At 60.2% G+C, this 12,340-nt stretch overlaps 1 protein-coding gene across 1 annotated transcript in view; it reads right to left on the bottom strand.

Moving 5' to 3' along the window:
- SHANK3 (SH3 and multiple ankyrin repeat domains 3) overlaps positions 1-12,340 on the bottom strand; it is a 259,036-nt gene that overhangs the window by 49,419 nt on the left and 197,277 nt on the right. Inside the window, exons 18-19 of the mRNA XM_032446652.1 lie at positions 9,016-9,098; positions 1,692-1,816 (exon numbers count right to left, since the gene is read on the bottom strand). Of these exons, the coding sequence (XP_032302543.1) occupies positions 1,692-1,816; positions 9,016-9,098 (208 nt within the window). The remainder of the gene's footprint in view (positions 1-1,691; positions 1,817-9,015; positions 9,099-12,340) is intronic.

Below are 12,340 nucleotides of genomic sequence, written 5' to 3'. Positions count from 1 at the left end.
AGCACTGCCCAACACGGCCCAATATGGCCCAGTACAGCCCAGCACAGCCCAGCACTGCCCAACACGGCCCAATATGGCCCAGTACAGCCCAGCACTGCCCAGCACGGCCCAGTACAGCCCAATATGGCCCAGTACAGCCCAGCACAGCCCAGCACAGCCCAATATGGCCCAGTACAGCCCAGCACTGCCCAGCACTGCCCAGCACAGCCCAGCACAGCCCAATACGGCCCAATATGGCCCAGCACAGCCCAGCACTGCCCAACACGGTCCAATATGGCCCAGTACAGCCCAGCACTGCCCAGTACGTTCCAGTAGCCATGGAAAGGGGCATCCCTCAGTGGGAGCCCCAGGAGGGCTCAGCAAACCCCCCCCCCAGCAGCAGGAGCAGCTCTGCAGCTGGTACAGCTGGAGAGCCAAAGAACGGGTGGGTTGGGAGGGTCCTTAAAGATGCCAGAAGCACAGAGTGGTTGGGTTGGGTTGGGTTGGAGGGATGTGATGGATTAGAGAATCCCAGACTGGTTGGGTTGAAGGGACCCCCCGCCCCACTCCTGCCATGGGCTGGGTGCCCCCCCAGCTCAGCTGCCCGGGGTCCCACCCACAGCCTCGGGGACCTGCAGGGTTGGGGCACCCACAGCTCTGGGTGCCTGTGGGCGAAGGATTTCTTCCTTCCACATCCCACATCCCCACACTGCACTGATGCACTGTGTTGCATTACTGGTTCAAAGCCTTGGGATATTTGCATGGGAAAACCCCAGGAAGCAAAACCCCAAACCACGCTGCTCCCATCCCCGACCACGTTCATCTGCTCCGTACAATCTGCTCCGTCCCCACTGCGGGGCTCCGAGGATCCACGGAGCTCCAGAACTGCAGGGATGGGAAGGCAGCTCCCCCTGCAGCTCCCCCTGCAGCAGCTCCGGGCTCCATTTGCAGTGACGATGCAGACACAGCGATGTGAGACCCCTTCCTCCCCCGTTGCTCCGTATCAGCCCCATCTCGGGCTCCATCTCGGCCCATCCCCGCTGGACCCGTTTAGCCCAGATTCTGAACCTCATTTTCCTTCTCAGACCCCGCCGTAATTTCTCCCTCACTTCCCTCCTGTAGCAATGAAACTCCCCGCTCACATTAACGAATTCACGTTACCGCTCTCCTCCCCATCGCTCCTTCCATCTGCCCCCTGCCGCGCTCGAGGGGTGATGAAGTGGCTGCTGATGAGAGCTCCCCACAGCCCCCCCTCCGAGCCTGGGCACTGCGAGCTCTGGGGCACCGCGGCCCCGCATGGCACAGCAAATGGGGCTGGGGGCACCGCGGGACCCCCTGAGCCCCCCACATCCATCACAGCCCCCGGAGCCGCGAGCAGCCTCCGCAGGTTGGCCAAGGGAGCTGATCCGCTTTCTCTCCAGACCCCAATGATTGCCCCACGTTGTGCGAAGCCACGATCGACACCAGCACGAAACAACCCCGACGGACCCACAGAGGCGGCACCCGACGGGGCTTCCCTGCAAGTTCCAACGTCCCCTTGATTTCAGAGGGCAGAACGGAGCCGCTCGGCCCATCCGAATCACAGAGCGCACGGAGCTGCTGCACCCAATAACGCCTTTTCTCCCAGCCCCCCCCAGCATTTCAGCAGCTTCCACCACCAGCAGCAGAGCGCAGGGCAGCTGCCAACCCCCCCATATCCCCCCATGTCTCACCTCGATCAGGAAGTCTCCCGTGCGGAGCCCGGCCCGCCACGCAACGCCCTCCACGTCCACGGACTCCAGGTACTGCAGCGCGGGGAAGGCCGGCGTCGGGGTGAACTCCTCGATCGGGGTTTCAGCTGCAAAAGACGGACAGAGATTGAGGCGCTGTGCTGGGAAATGGGGAGAGGGTCTGGGATGGGGGAGAAGCTCTGTGGATTGGGCTGCGTGCATGGAACACCTTGGATACACGCAGGAAACGCAGCTACCGCCGAGCGGCTGCGGCTCAGACCCTCAGCTGACCCCGGAGCCCCTCGGAATGAGGAGAGCTCGGAGGAACCCGCTGCCAGGAGGTCCCCAAAGCCACCCCACATCCCGGCACCGCGCGTGCAATGGGGACCACATCTGTGCTGCAGGAGTGGAGCTCACTCACTCGCTGCTGTGTGGCTGCAGAGATGCGTCCCGGTGCCACGCCGTGACCACGCGTGTCTCCACGTGTGACGCTGCACTACAGGCCCCTCACCGAGGGACACCCGCATCAGCCCCAGCAGCCGCTGGTTTAATCACATTCCCAGCTGTTAAACCTGCCCTGCCCCACAGCAACGGCTCTTCCCAGGACCAGGAGGGCACTGATGCTGCTCCCCGGCCCACCCTGCGCTGCTGCCCACCCGGGGGAGCATCCAGCCCAGCTGGGAGCAGAGAGGAGCTGCACGATGTGATGTGTGAGGGGATGGAGGAGCAGGGCTGCTTTGCCACGAGGCTGCTGAAGGCGTCGAGCAGCACCAGCTGCATTGAGAAGTGATGCACCTGGGCATCTCTGAGCCCCACAGCAGATCCGAGGGTCTGCTGGGCTTTGGGGCTCTCCAATGTCCTGCCTGGGGTTGGGGCTGTGTGTTGTGATAGAGCTGCCTTCGTGCCGGGGTTCAGCCAGATGTGCCTCCCCAGGGCTGCACAATGAGCAGCACCGCGAGGGGATGCAGGAGGAACTCCAGATCCCTTTCCTAACCCTAATTCCATAGCACAGATGGGATCTCCTCACAGCCTGCCCCACGGGCAGGGAAAAGGCAGAAGGTGTCTTTGCAAAGCATTTCATGCTGCTGTGGCACAGCCCTGTGTGGGCAGAACCAGCAGAGCACCCAGCCCTCCATCCACACCACGGCTGTCCCAGGGGATGGGGCTGCATCCATCAACAGGGAATGGGACGGGAGGGGATGGGCTGACGGTGCTGGGAGGGTCAGGGTGGAGATGGGGACCAAGCTGTGCTCCAAAGAGCGGTCAGCACTGCACAGCTGCCCAGGGCAGGGGGGAGTCCCCATCCCTGGGGGTGTTGGGTGAGCACAGGGATGGGGCACTGGGGGACGTGGGCAGTGGGATGGGCTGGGGTTGGATGGCGGATCTCAGAGCTCTTCTCCAACCTTCAGTAGTCCCTGAGTGAGGGTAAAGCTGGCCAAGGTGGGGAAGAAGTGGGATGGTGGGGACAGAAGGGCCCAGAGCAGAGTATGGGAGTCTCACACCGACACAGCCCCAGCACAGCCAGCAGCTCTGGAACCCTCAGCCTGCACCTAAATTCCCTCTTGGGACTTTTAGGAGGAAGTTTTTCCCCCCGAGGGTGGTGACGCACTGGAACAGGTTGCCCAAGGAGGCTGTGGGTGCCCCATCCCTGCAGGCATTCAAGGCCAGGCTGGATGTGGCTCTGGGCAGCCTGTGCTGCTGGTTGGTGACCCTGCACACAGCAGGGGGTTGGATGGGGTGAGCACTGGGGTCCTTTGCAGCCCAGGCCGTGCTGTGGTTCTGTGACCCTTCCCAACTTCCCCAGCACTCAGCTCAGCTCCTTGGATCACTGCTCACCAATGAGTTCCCCCAACAACATGAGCTCACTGGGCCCACAGATCTGACCTGCTGCAGAACTGGGCCCACAGCCCCACAAGAACATAATGAGATTAAGGGCAGAACAACCTCATGCACAACACAATGCATCAGCTCCACACACAGCACTGCCCTCCTGCTGTACACACACCGTGACCGTGACACAGAGCCACGGGGGCTGGGAGGGACCCCAGGAGATCACTGAGCCCAACCTCTGCTAAAGCGGTTCCCTACCATAGGTCACAACGGGCTGTAGGGCCATAAAGATTTGCAGGGCCATGAGGAGCTGTAGGGTCTCAAGGAGCTGTAGGGTCACGAGGGGCTGTAGGGTCATGAGGAGCTATAGGGCCATGGGGGGCTGCAGGCCCATCAGGAATTGTAGGGCCATGAGGAGCTGTCGGGCTACGAGGGGCTGTAGGCCATGGGGGCTGTAGGGTCATGAGGAGCTGTAGGGCCACCAGGGGCTGTCGGGCCATGGGGGCTGTAAGACCATGAGGAGCTGTAGGGCCATGGGGGGCTGTAGGGCCATGAGGGGCTGTATGGCCACAAGGAGCTGTAGAGTCACCATGTGTTTTCCCCCTCAGCCTCCTCTGCTCTGGGTCCAACAAACCCAGGGCCCTCAGCTCCCCTCACACCCCCTGCCCTCAGACCCCTCCCCATCTCCATAGAGTCCTCTGGATGCTCCTTACCAGCTTTATGCCCTCACCTCGTGGCACCCAACCCACACCCGGTGCTCAGAGCACAGTGGGACGACCCCTCCCCTGACCCCATGGCCAGCTTCACCCCGTGGCACTGCTGGCCCCTTTGGCTCCAGGACACACTGCAGCCTCAGAACCAACTCACCATCACCACCAGAGTCCCCAGACCCCATCCCTGGGGCTGCTCTCATCCCCTGCTGTGTGCATACAGCAGGGCTGCCCCATCCCAAGCACAGAGCCTGGCTCTTTCTGCTATCCTCTCTCCCCTTTCCTGGCCCTACCTTTTTCCACCCTGGTTTCCCCCCAGATGAACCATCTGCCCCTCATTCGTTCCTTCCCATTCATCCCAATATTGCTACACCTGAGCTCAATCTCAGTATTTCCAATATCGCTACCCAGACAACTCTGGCCTCACCCTGCAGCCCTGACAGGGTATTGATGGGTGACCCCAAAAGGTCTCCACTGTTATCTGTGAAATTTGGCCATTTCATGGAATAGCTGAGGTTGGAAACGACCTCTGGGATCCCCGACCCAACCCCAGCCCATCCCACTGCCCACGTCCCCCAGTGCCCCATCCCTGTGCTCACCCAACACCCCCAGGGATGGGGACTCCCCCCTGCCCTGGGCAGCTGTGCAGTGCTGACCGCTCTTTGGAGCACAGCTTGGTCCCCATCTCCACCCTGACCCTCCCAGCACCGTCAGCCCATCCCCTCCCGTCCCATCGCCATTCCCTGCGGATGGAGACCAACCCCTCCTTCACTCCATCCTCCTTTCAGGGGGGCACAGAGCGCTCAGCTCTCCCTCAGCCCCTCTGCCCCACGCTGCCCCATCCCCTCCCTCAGTGCTCCCCATAGCACTGAGCTGCAGACCCTTAAACACCAATGAACCCAACCTCCCCCCACCCCGATCTCTGCTCATTGACACCCGCCATGTCCTGCAGCCTCTCAGACCCCACCCAGCACCTTGCAGGTCCCATCCCATTAACTTCACCTCACTGAAGCTCTCCTCATCTCTCACTTCCCAGAGCCCAGCACCAACCAGCGCCATGCACAGCGCTCAGAGCAGCCTGAATCCTCAGCAATGGAGATGCCCAAATGTTCCTTCCTAGTGCTGGACCTGGGATGGCTCCCAGCAGCCCAGTGCAGACCCAGCCGGGTCCTCCACCCCCCACCCCCAATGGGAGCCAGCAGCACAGTGCTTGGGCAGGAGTGTGTGCTGCAGGGGGGGCTTCATCTCTATGGACCCACACAGGAAGGAGATGGATGTTAAGGACGCTCCTCCTGTCCACCCAGCAAGGGCAAAACTGAATCAAAAGGTTGGGAATTAAGTAATAATTTCATAATGGAGCTTAGAAATGGGAGGGGGAATGGCTGATTGTGAGGGTGGGCAGTGATGGGACAAGGGGGATGGTTTGAAACTGAGACAGGGGAGGTTCAGGTTGGATCTTAGGAGGAAGTTTTTCCCCCCGAGGGTGGTGACGCATTGTTCACAGGTTGCCCAAGGAGGCTGTGGGTGCCCCATCCCTGCAGGCATTCAAGGCCAGGCAAACTGTTGGGGTCCCAGCCACTTCTCTGCAAGCACAGAATGGAAAACCACAGCATGGGTTGGGTCTGAAGGGACCTCGAGGATCTCCAAGCTCCAACCCCCTGCTGCATGCAGGGCCACCAACCTCCAACATATGGAGCACGTCCATGTGGAGGAGAGGAGCCACAGAGGAGCATCCCACAGCTCCCAGGACTTTAAGTGTCTCAGGTTAACGCACAGGAGCTGCCACTGCAGTGTTACCAGGCACAGGCCGCGCTGGTTGGATGGGATCTCCATAATGAAGCCATGCCCCTTAACAACACAGATGCTGTCTGAAGTGCTTCAGATACACCCTCCAGTCCCACTCTGTGTTCACCCCAAGGGTCACCAAGTGCCACAACGCTCCCCCTCTGCACAAAAGCCAGCAGGGAGCTCTTCCCATTCCCCTTCCAGCACCCCCAGACCCCATTGCACTGAGCTGAGCACTGAGGTTCTGCTGCTGGGCCCACAGGGCAGGAAAGGAAACCAAACTTGCCTCACAAGTGGCTGCGGGTGGAGCAGTGCAGCGTTGGGTGGTGGGAGCCCTGAGCTCACCCTGAGCTTTGTCTCAGCATCAGATCTGCACGCAGAGGGATGAGAACACACAGCTGATGCTGGACACCAAACTGGGACCTTTCAGCACAGGCCAACAAGAAGCAGGAGTTTGTGATGGGGGCGGCTGTGAAATGCTGGATGCCATCAGCTGTGGGGCTGGGACGGTGCTGACTGTGTCCTGCTGCGTCCCACACTGAGGGATGGACTGACCTCATCTGGGTGCCAGACGCAGATGGAGATGGGATGGGATAAGATGGGATTGGAAGAGATAGGGTGGGAATGGATGGGACAGGATGGGATCGGATAAGATGGGATGGGATGAGACTGCATAAGAAGGGATTGGAAAAGATGGGATGGGAATGGATAGGATGGGAACAGATGGTTTAAGATGAGATAGGATTGGATGGGATGAGATGGGATGGGACAGGATGGGATGGGATCAGATTGCATGAGACAGGATTGGAAGAGATGGGATGGGAATGGATGGGACAGGATGGGATGAGATGGGATGGGACAGGATGGGATCAGATAGGATGGGATGGAATTGGATGAGATTGAATGGGATTGCATAAGAGGGGATGGGAAGAGATGGGACAAGAAGGTATGGGATAGGATGGGAAGGGATGGGTTAAGACGGGATGGGATTGGATAAGATGGGATGGGAAGAGATGGGACAGGATGGGACAGGGTGGGATGGGATTGGATAGGACGGATTGGATGAAACAGGATGGAATGAGAAGAGATGGAACAGGATGAGATGGGATGGGATTGGATGGGATGGGATGAGATGAGATAAGAGAGGATGGGATGGGATGGGATGGGATGGGATGGGATGGGATGAAATAGGATGAAATGGGACAGAATGGAACAGGATGGAATGAGAAGAGATGGAACAGGATGGGAGGGGATGGGATTGGATGGGATGGGATAAGATAGGAGAGGATGGGATGGGATGGGAGGGGATGGGGCAGAATGGGATGGAACAGGATGGAATGAGAAGAGATGGAACAGGATGGGATGGGATTGGATGGGATGGGATGGGATGAGATAGGAGAGGATGGGATGGGAGGGGATGGGGCAGGATGGGATGGGAGGGGAGGGGGTGGCTCCCCAAACCTGGGCTTCAACACACCTATGGGCAATCCCAGCCTCCCGTGCTGTGCAGGGCTCTCCCCACCCTCTGCAGCACTGAGTGCGGCTCCTCCAGGGATCGCCCGGCTGTGCCTCACTTCACTGCTCCTTCCCCTGCAGGGGCTCCGCTGCCTTCGCTCCCTCCCTTCTCCCATCATCGAGAGACACCGCAGCTCCGTTACCCCAATGAAGGGTGAGCAGCACACGGGGCTGGGACGGAGGATCATTGTGTCATAAACCCAAAGGGTTGGGGGATGTGGGGTGACCCCACTCAGTCCCACTGTGAACTCTCCAGCTCTGCCCATCCCGCTGCCCACCTTCCCTCTGTTCCGGGCACAGAATTAAGACACAGAGCCAGTGAGAATAAACCAGGCAGAAACAGGAGGAAATGTGCCCCATGTCTGCCCTAACCTCACTGCTGCCAGTCGGAGCCGGCAGGGAAATGGATGCCATTTTGAGCACTGAAGTTTCACTCCGTGTTGCATGGAGTGGAGCGAGCAGCACACGGACACGTCTGGCACACATATGTAGGGCACACACACATGTATGGCACACTCATGTATGGGCACACACACGTAGGACACACACACACATAGGGCACACACAGGGACGGGGGCTGCGTTGTGGAGGAGCCCCGCACACCCAGACCCCCGCACACCCACCGGCACCGCTGGTGCTCGGGCAGCACAAAGGCAGCTCCGGAGCCCCGGCAGCGTCACCCCCCGCAGCTCTCAGCCGCAGGGGATGCCGTCCCCCCCCGTTGCCCCACACGGACGGGGCAGGTCCCACCCGGCGGTGCCGGCCCTCGCAGCCCCCCGGGCTCCCCCGATCCTTCACCCGGAGGGAGCCGCCCCTCGCTGCAGGGCTGAGCGCATCCAACTGCTCACGTTCCCGTCAGACCCGGAGGGATTCCTTCCATTGGAGCCAAAACGCTCCGTGCTTTGGGAGCCGCCACTGCAGGGGCAGCACCCCCACCCCCCCCGAGCAGCGCTGGGGCTGAGCACCCCCCACCCCCCACCCCCTCCATCTCCTCCATCCCCCCCCCCGAGGGATCCCCACCGCTCGCAGCCACGGAAACTTCACGCGTAAAAAAGCCACGACCGCAACGGCACGATGGGCACGATGGGCGCGATGGGCACAATGGGCACGATGGACACAATGGGCGCGATGGGCACGATGGGCACGATGGGCGCGATGGGCACGATGGGCACAATGGGCACGATGGGCAAGATGGGCACGATGGACACGATGGGCACAATGGGCATGATGGGCACAATGGGCGCGATGGGTGCGATGGGTGCGATGGGCACGATGGGCGCGATGGGCACGATGGGCACGGTGGGCACGGCAGACTCCCCCTCTGTGCTCAGCCCTCGTGCAACGCACGGCTCCGATCGCAGGGGCACCCACAGCCCCGCAGCGCTGCCCCACGGCCGCCCCCGACCCCTCATCCCTCATCCCTCATCCCTCATCCCGCATCCCTCATCCCTCATCCCACACCCCGCACCCCGCAGCCCCCTCCTCACCTTTGGCCCCGCGCAACACAAACCCGAATCCCTCATGCTCCCTCTTCTGCAGCACCGCCGTCTTCTCCTCGATGATGTAGTCGCTGGGCAGGAAAGAGCACAAGAGAATGACGCTGGGGTTAGATCTCAGCACCATGCTGCCGGCCGGCGGGGGGCTTCGTGCCGGCTGCGGGGAGCCCTGCTCTGCCCACGGAGCGTCTCATCGCAGCGGAGCGGGGCAGCGGCCGCTCCCTCCCTCCCTCTCCCGCAGTCGGAGCACAACGTTGGCGGCGGGCGGGGGGCTCCGGGCTCCCCGCGGTCACCTGCGGGCGCATGCGGGGGGCTGCGATCCCCCCCCACCCCCACAACGGGCTGCCCGGTGCCCTCGGCCGGGAGATGGGGAGCGAGGTGCGAGGGGAGGTGGGAGGGGGGAGGGATGGAGGGCGATGCTCCGTGCGGAGAGCCGGGATGTGAGACAAAGGGAGGGGGCTCCTCGGTGAGCTCCGGGAGGGGGAGCGGCGGAGTTTATATCCTCATCCCGGTGCTCCCATCTTCCCTTCGAGCCCCCCCCGGCGTTGCTAAGGAACCGTCTGTCATTGGGAACGGGGAGGGGGGGGGGGCGATGCATTGTCCCATTTTCACAAAGGGAAAGCTCTTTGTGAACCTAAAGGAAAAACCCGGGGATGGGGGGGGGGGAGGGGTCATCCCCATCCCGAAGCACCCATAGTTGGGGGGGGGCAATGGGGGGAAGTGCAGCCCTGCAAGCCCCCTCCCCAACACAGCCTGCAGCCCCCCCCACAGCAGCCCGCAGGGGCAGCCCTGACCCACAGCCCGTGGGTCACGCTACTGAGCTGCGCACACACATGTGCAAACCCCGACCCACACACGCGTGTGTCAGCCCCAATTCACTCAGCAGGCACCAGCCCCGACCTGCGGACATGGGCCACCTCTGATGTGCACACAAGGCATTTCACTCTGCACAATAATTCCGGGCTTTTTAGGCGTTCTGCATTAAAAAACACAAAGGCCATCTAGAAAAACTGGCCACACAATGTCAAGCAACAACACACCGGGTGAGGAGGACCCATAGAGTCACACAATCAGCTCTGGGGCAATGGGCTGTCACACAGCCCCCACCCCCCATCATGTTTACAACACGTCCTGCCCTTCCACAAGCAGGAACCGTGCAGGGTCCTTAAAGATCACAGAAACATAAGAATAGGAGGTGGAGGGTCCTTAAAAGATCAAGAACCACAGAATGGAGTTGGGAGGGTCCTTAAATGATCACAGAACCACAGAATGATGGGTTGGGAGGGTCCTAAAGTCACAGAACCACAGAGATCGGATGGTTGGAGGTCTTTAAAGATTAGAACCATAAGAATGGCTGGGTTGGGAGGATTGCGGAAGGTCCTTAAAGTCTACAGAAACCAACAGAATGGATTGGTTGGGAGGGTCCTTAAAGATCACAGAACCATGGAGAGGATGGTTGGGAAGGTCCTAAAGTCAAAGAACCACCAGAATGGATGGGTTGGGAGGGTCCTTAAAGATCACAGAACCATAGAATGGATGGGTTGGGAGGGTCCTTAAAGATCATAGAACCATAGAATGGCTGGGTTGGGAGGGTCCTTAAAGATCACAGAACTACAAAATGGATGGGTTGGGAGGGTCCTTATAGGTCACAGAGCCACAGAATAATTGGGTTGGAAGGGTCCTTATAGGTCACAGAGCCACAGAATAATTGGGTTGGAAGGGTCCTTATAGGTCACAGAGCCATAGAATGGATGGGTTGGGAGGGTCCTTAAAGATCACAGAACCACGGAATGGATGGGTTGGGAGGGTCCTTAAAGATCACAGAACCATGGAATCCCAGAATGGTTGGGCTGAAAGGGACCCAGAGCCCCCCAGCTCCACCCCTGTCATGGGCTGGGTGCCTCCCACCAGATCAGGTCCCAGGGCCCCATCCTTGGCCTCGGGCCCCTGCAGGGATGGTCCCACATCCTCATCTCCTTGAGCCATCACTGAACAGCCCCAGCACACCCCACATGCAGGGCAGTATCCCTGCTTTTCCACAGCACCCATGAAGCTCTGTGGTAGATCCTCACCCTGCACCAACCCTCCGAGCCTGGAACAAACATCTCTGAACAAAATGGGTGTTTTCAGTTCACCGAGCAGCGGGTTCAGTTCCCACCTCATCCAGCTGGGATTATTCTGCCCATGAGAACCATAGAAATCCATGATAAAACCCCACGGCTCAATCCCATCAACCTCCGTGGTTGTTCCACCCAGATGACGAACCTGCAGGCGCTCAGGTTCAGATGGGCTGCAGGAAAACCTGCAGCGCTTCAAGCAGAGCCACACCAAGCACTGCTGGAGATGGACCTCATACACAAAGGGGAGTCAAAGCTGCTCATTATTGCTAATTAATTGTAGGGGAGACAGCTGGGGTGGCACCGACTGCATTGCTGGAGCTCCGGGGGCAGACACAGCAGCAGGAGCAGCATTAGTGCGACCAGAGAATGGAGATGGTGCCCAACAAGTAACATCAGGGACTCCTTCTTGTCCAAATAAACGGGAAGATAAATTCCAGCTGAAGCAAAATAAGCGGCAGCTTGGAGGGTTGCTGAAGCTCTCACAAAAAGCAAGGGGAGCACAACGACTGCAAGTTGGGTGAGGAGCCGGCCTGGCACCACCGGGTGGATGTGAAGAGTGGGACTGAAGGGGGTCTGCCCTGGGGTCAGTGAGGCTCAATGCACACACACAGGCACAGAACAGCTCAGGTGAAAAAGACCCCCCAGGTCCCAAATCCAACCCCAAGTCAACCCCACCGTGTCTACTACAACCACATCCCCATGGCCACATCCACACGCTGCATTTGGGCCTGTTTGGTGCTGGAGAAACGGCCTGAGACATCCAGGAGGAGGAAGGCAGAGAGTGGGGACAGCAGGGATGGAGCAGGGCTGGCAGGACGGCACAGGCAGCCCCAGGGCTCTGAGCAGCAGCATCACATTGGGCAGATAGAAGAGGGATGAGCAGAACGGCAGCCAAACCCCGGCCAAAAACCTTCTTCCCCTCCCTGCAGCGCAAGGTGGGAGCCACGCAGCGGGACGTGGGCTGCAGAAAGCAGCACCTACGGGTGCCGGGCTGCCTTCAGACTCAATGGAGCTGCTGGGTGAAGTCAACGGGGCTGATTCACCCCGCGCTGAAACGACCTCCCACACTTTGTCAGGTGAACGGCACCGCTGGCTGCGGGGCTGCACACAGCTGCACTGCTCCCACGGACACACAGCGGGGATGGGAGCAACGTCCTACGGCAGGAGGAGGAGGAGGAGGAGGAGGAGGAGGAGGA

Source organism: Coturnix japonica, chromosome 1, assembly GCF_001577835.2.
Source record: "Coturnix japonica isolate 7356 chromosome 1, Coturnix japonica 2.1, whole genome shotgun sequence".
NCBI classification, from domain to species: domain Eukaryota; kingdom Metazoa; phylum Chordata; class Aves; order Galliformes; family Phasianidae; genus Coturnix; species Coturnix japonica.
The sequence above is the reverse complement of the archived record's forward strand: the minus strand, read 5'-3'. Positions and strand labels throughout refer to the sequence as shown.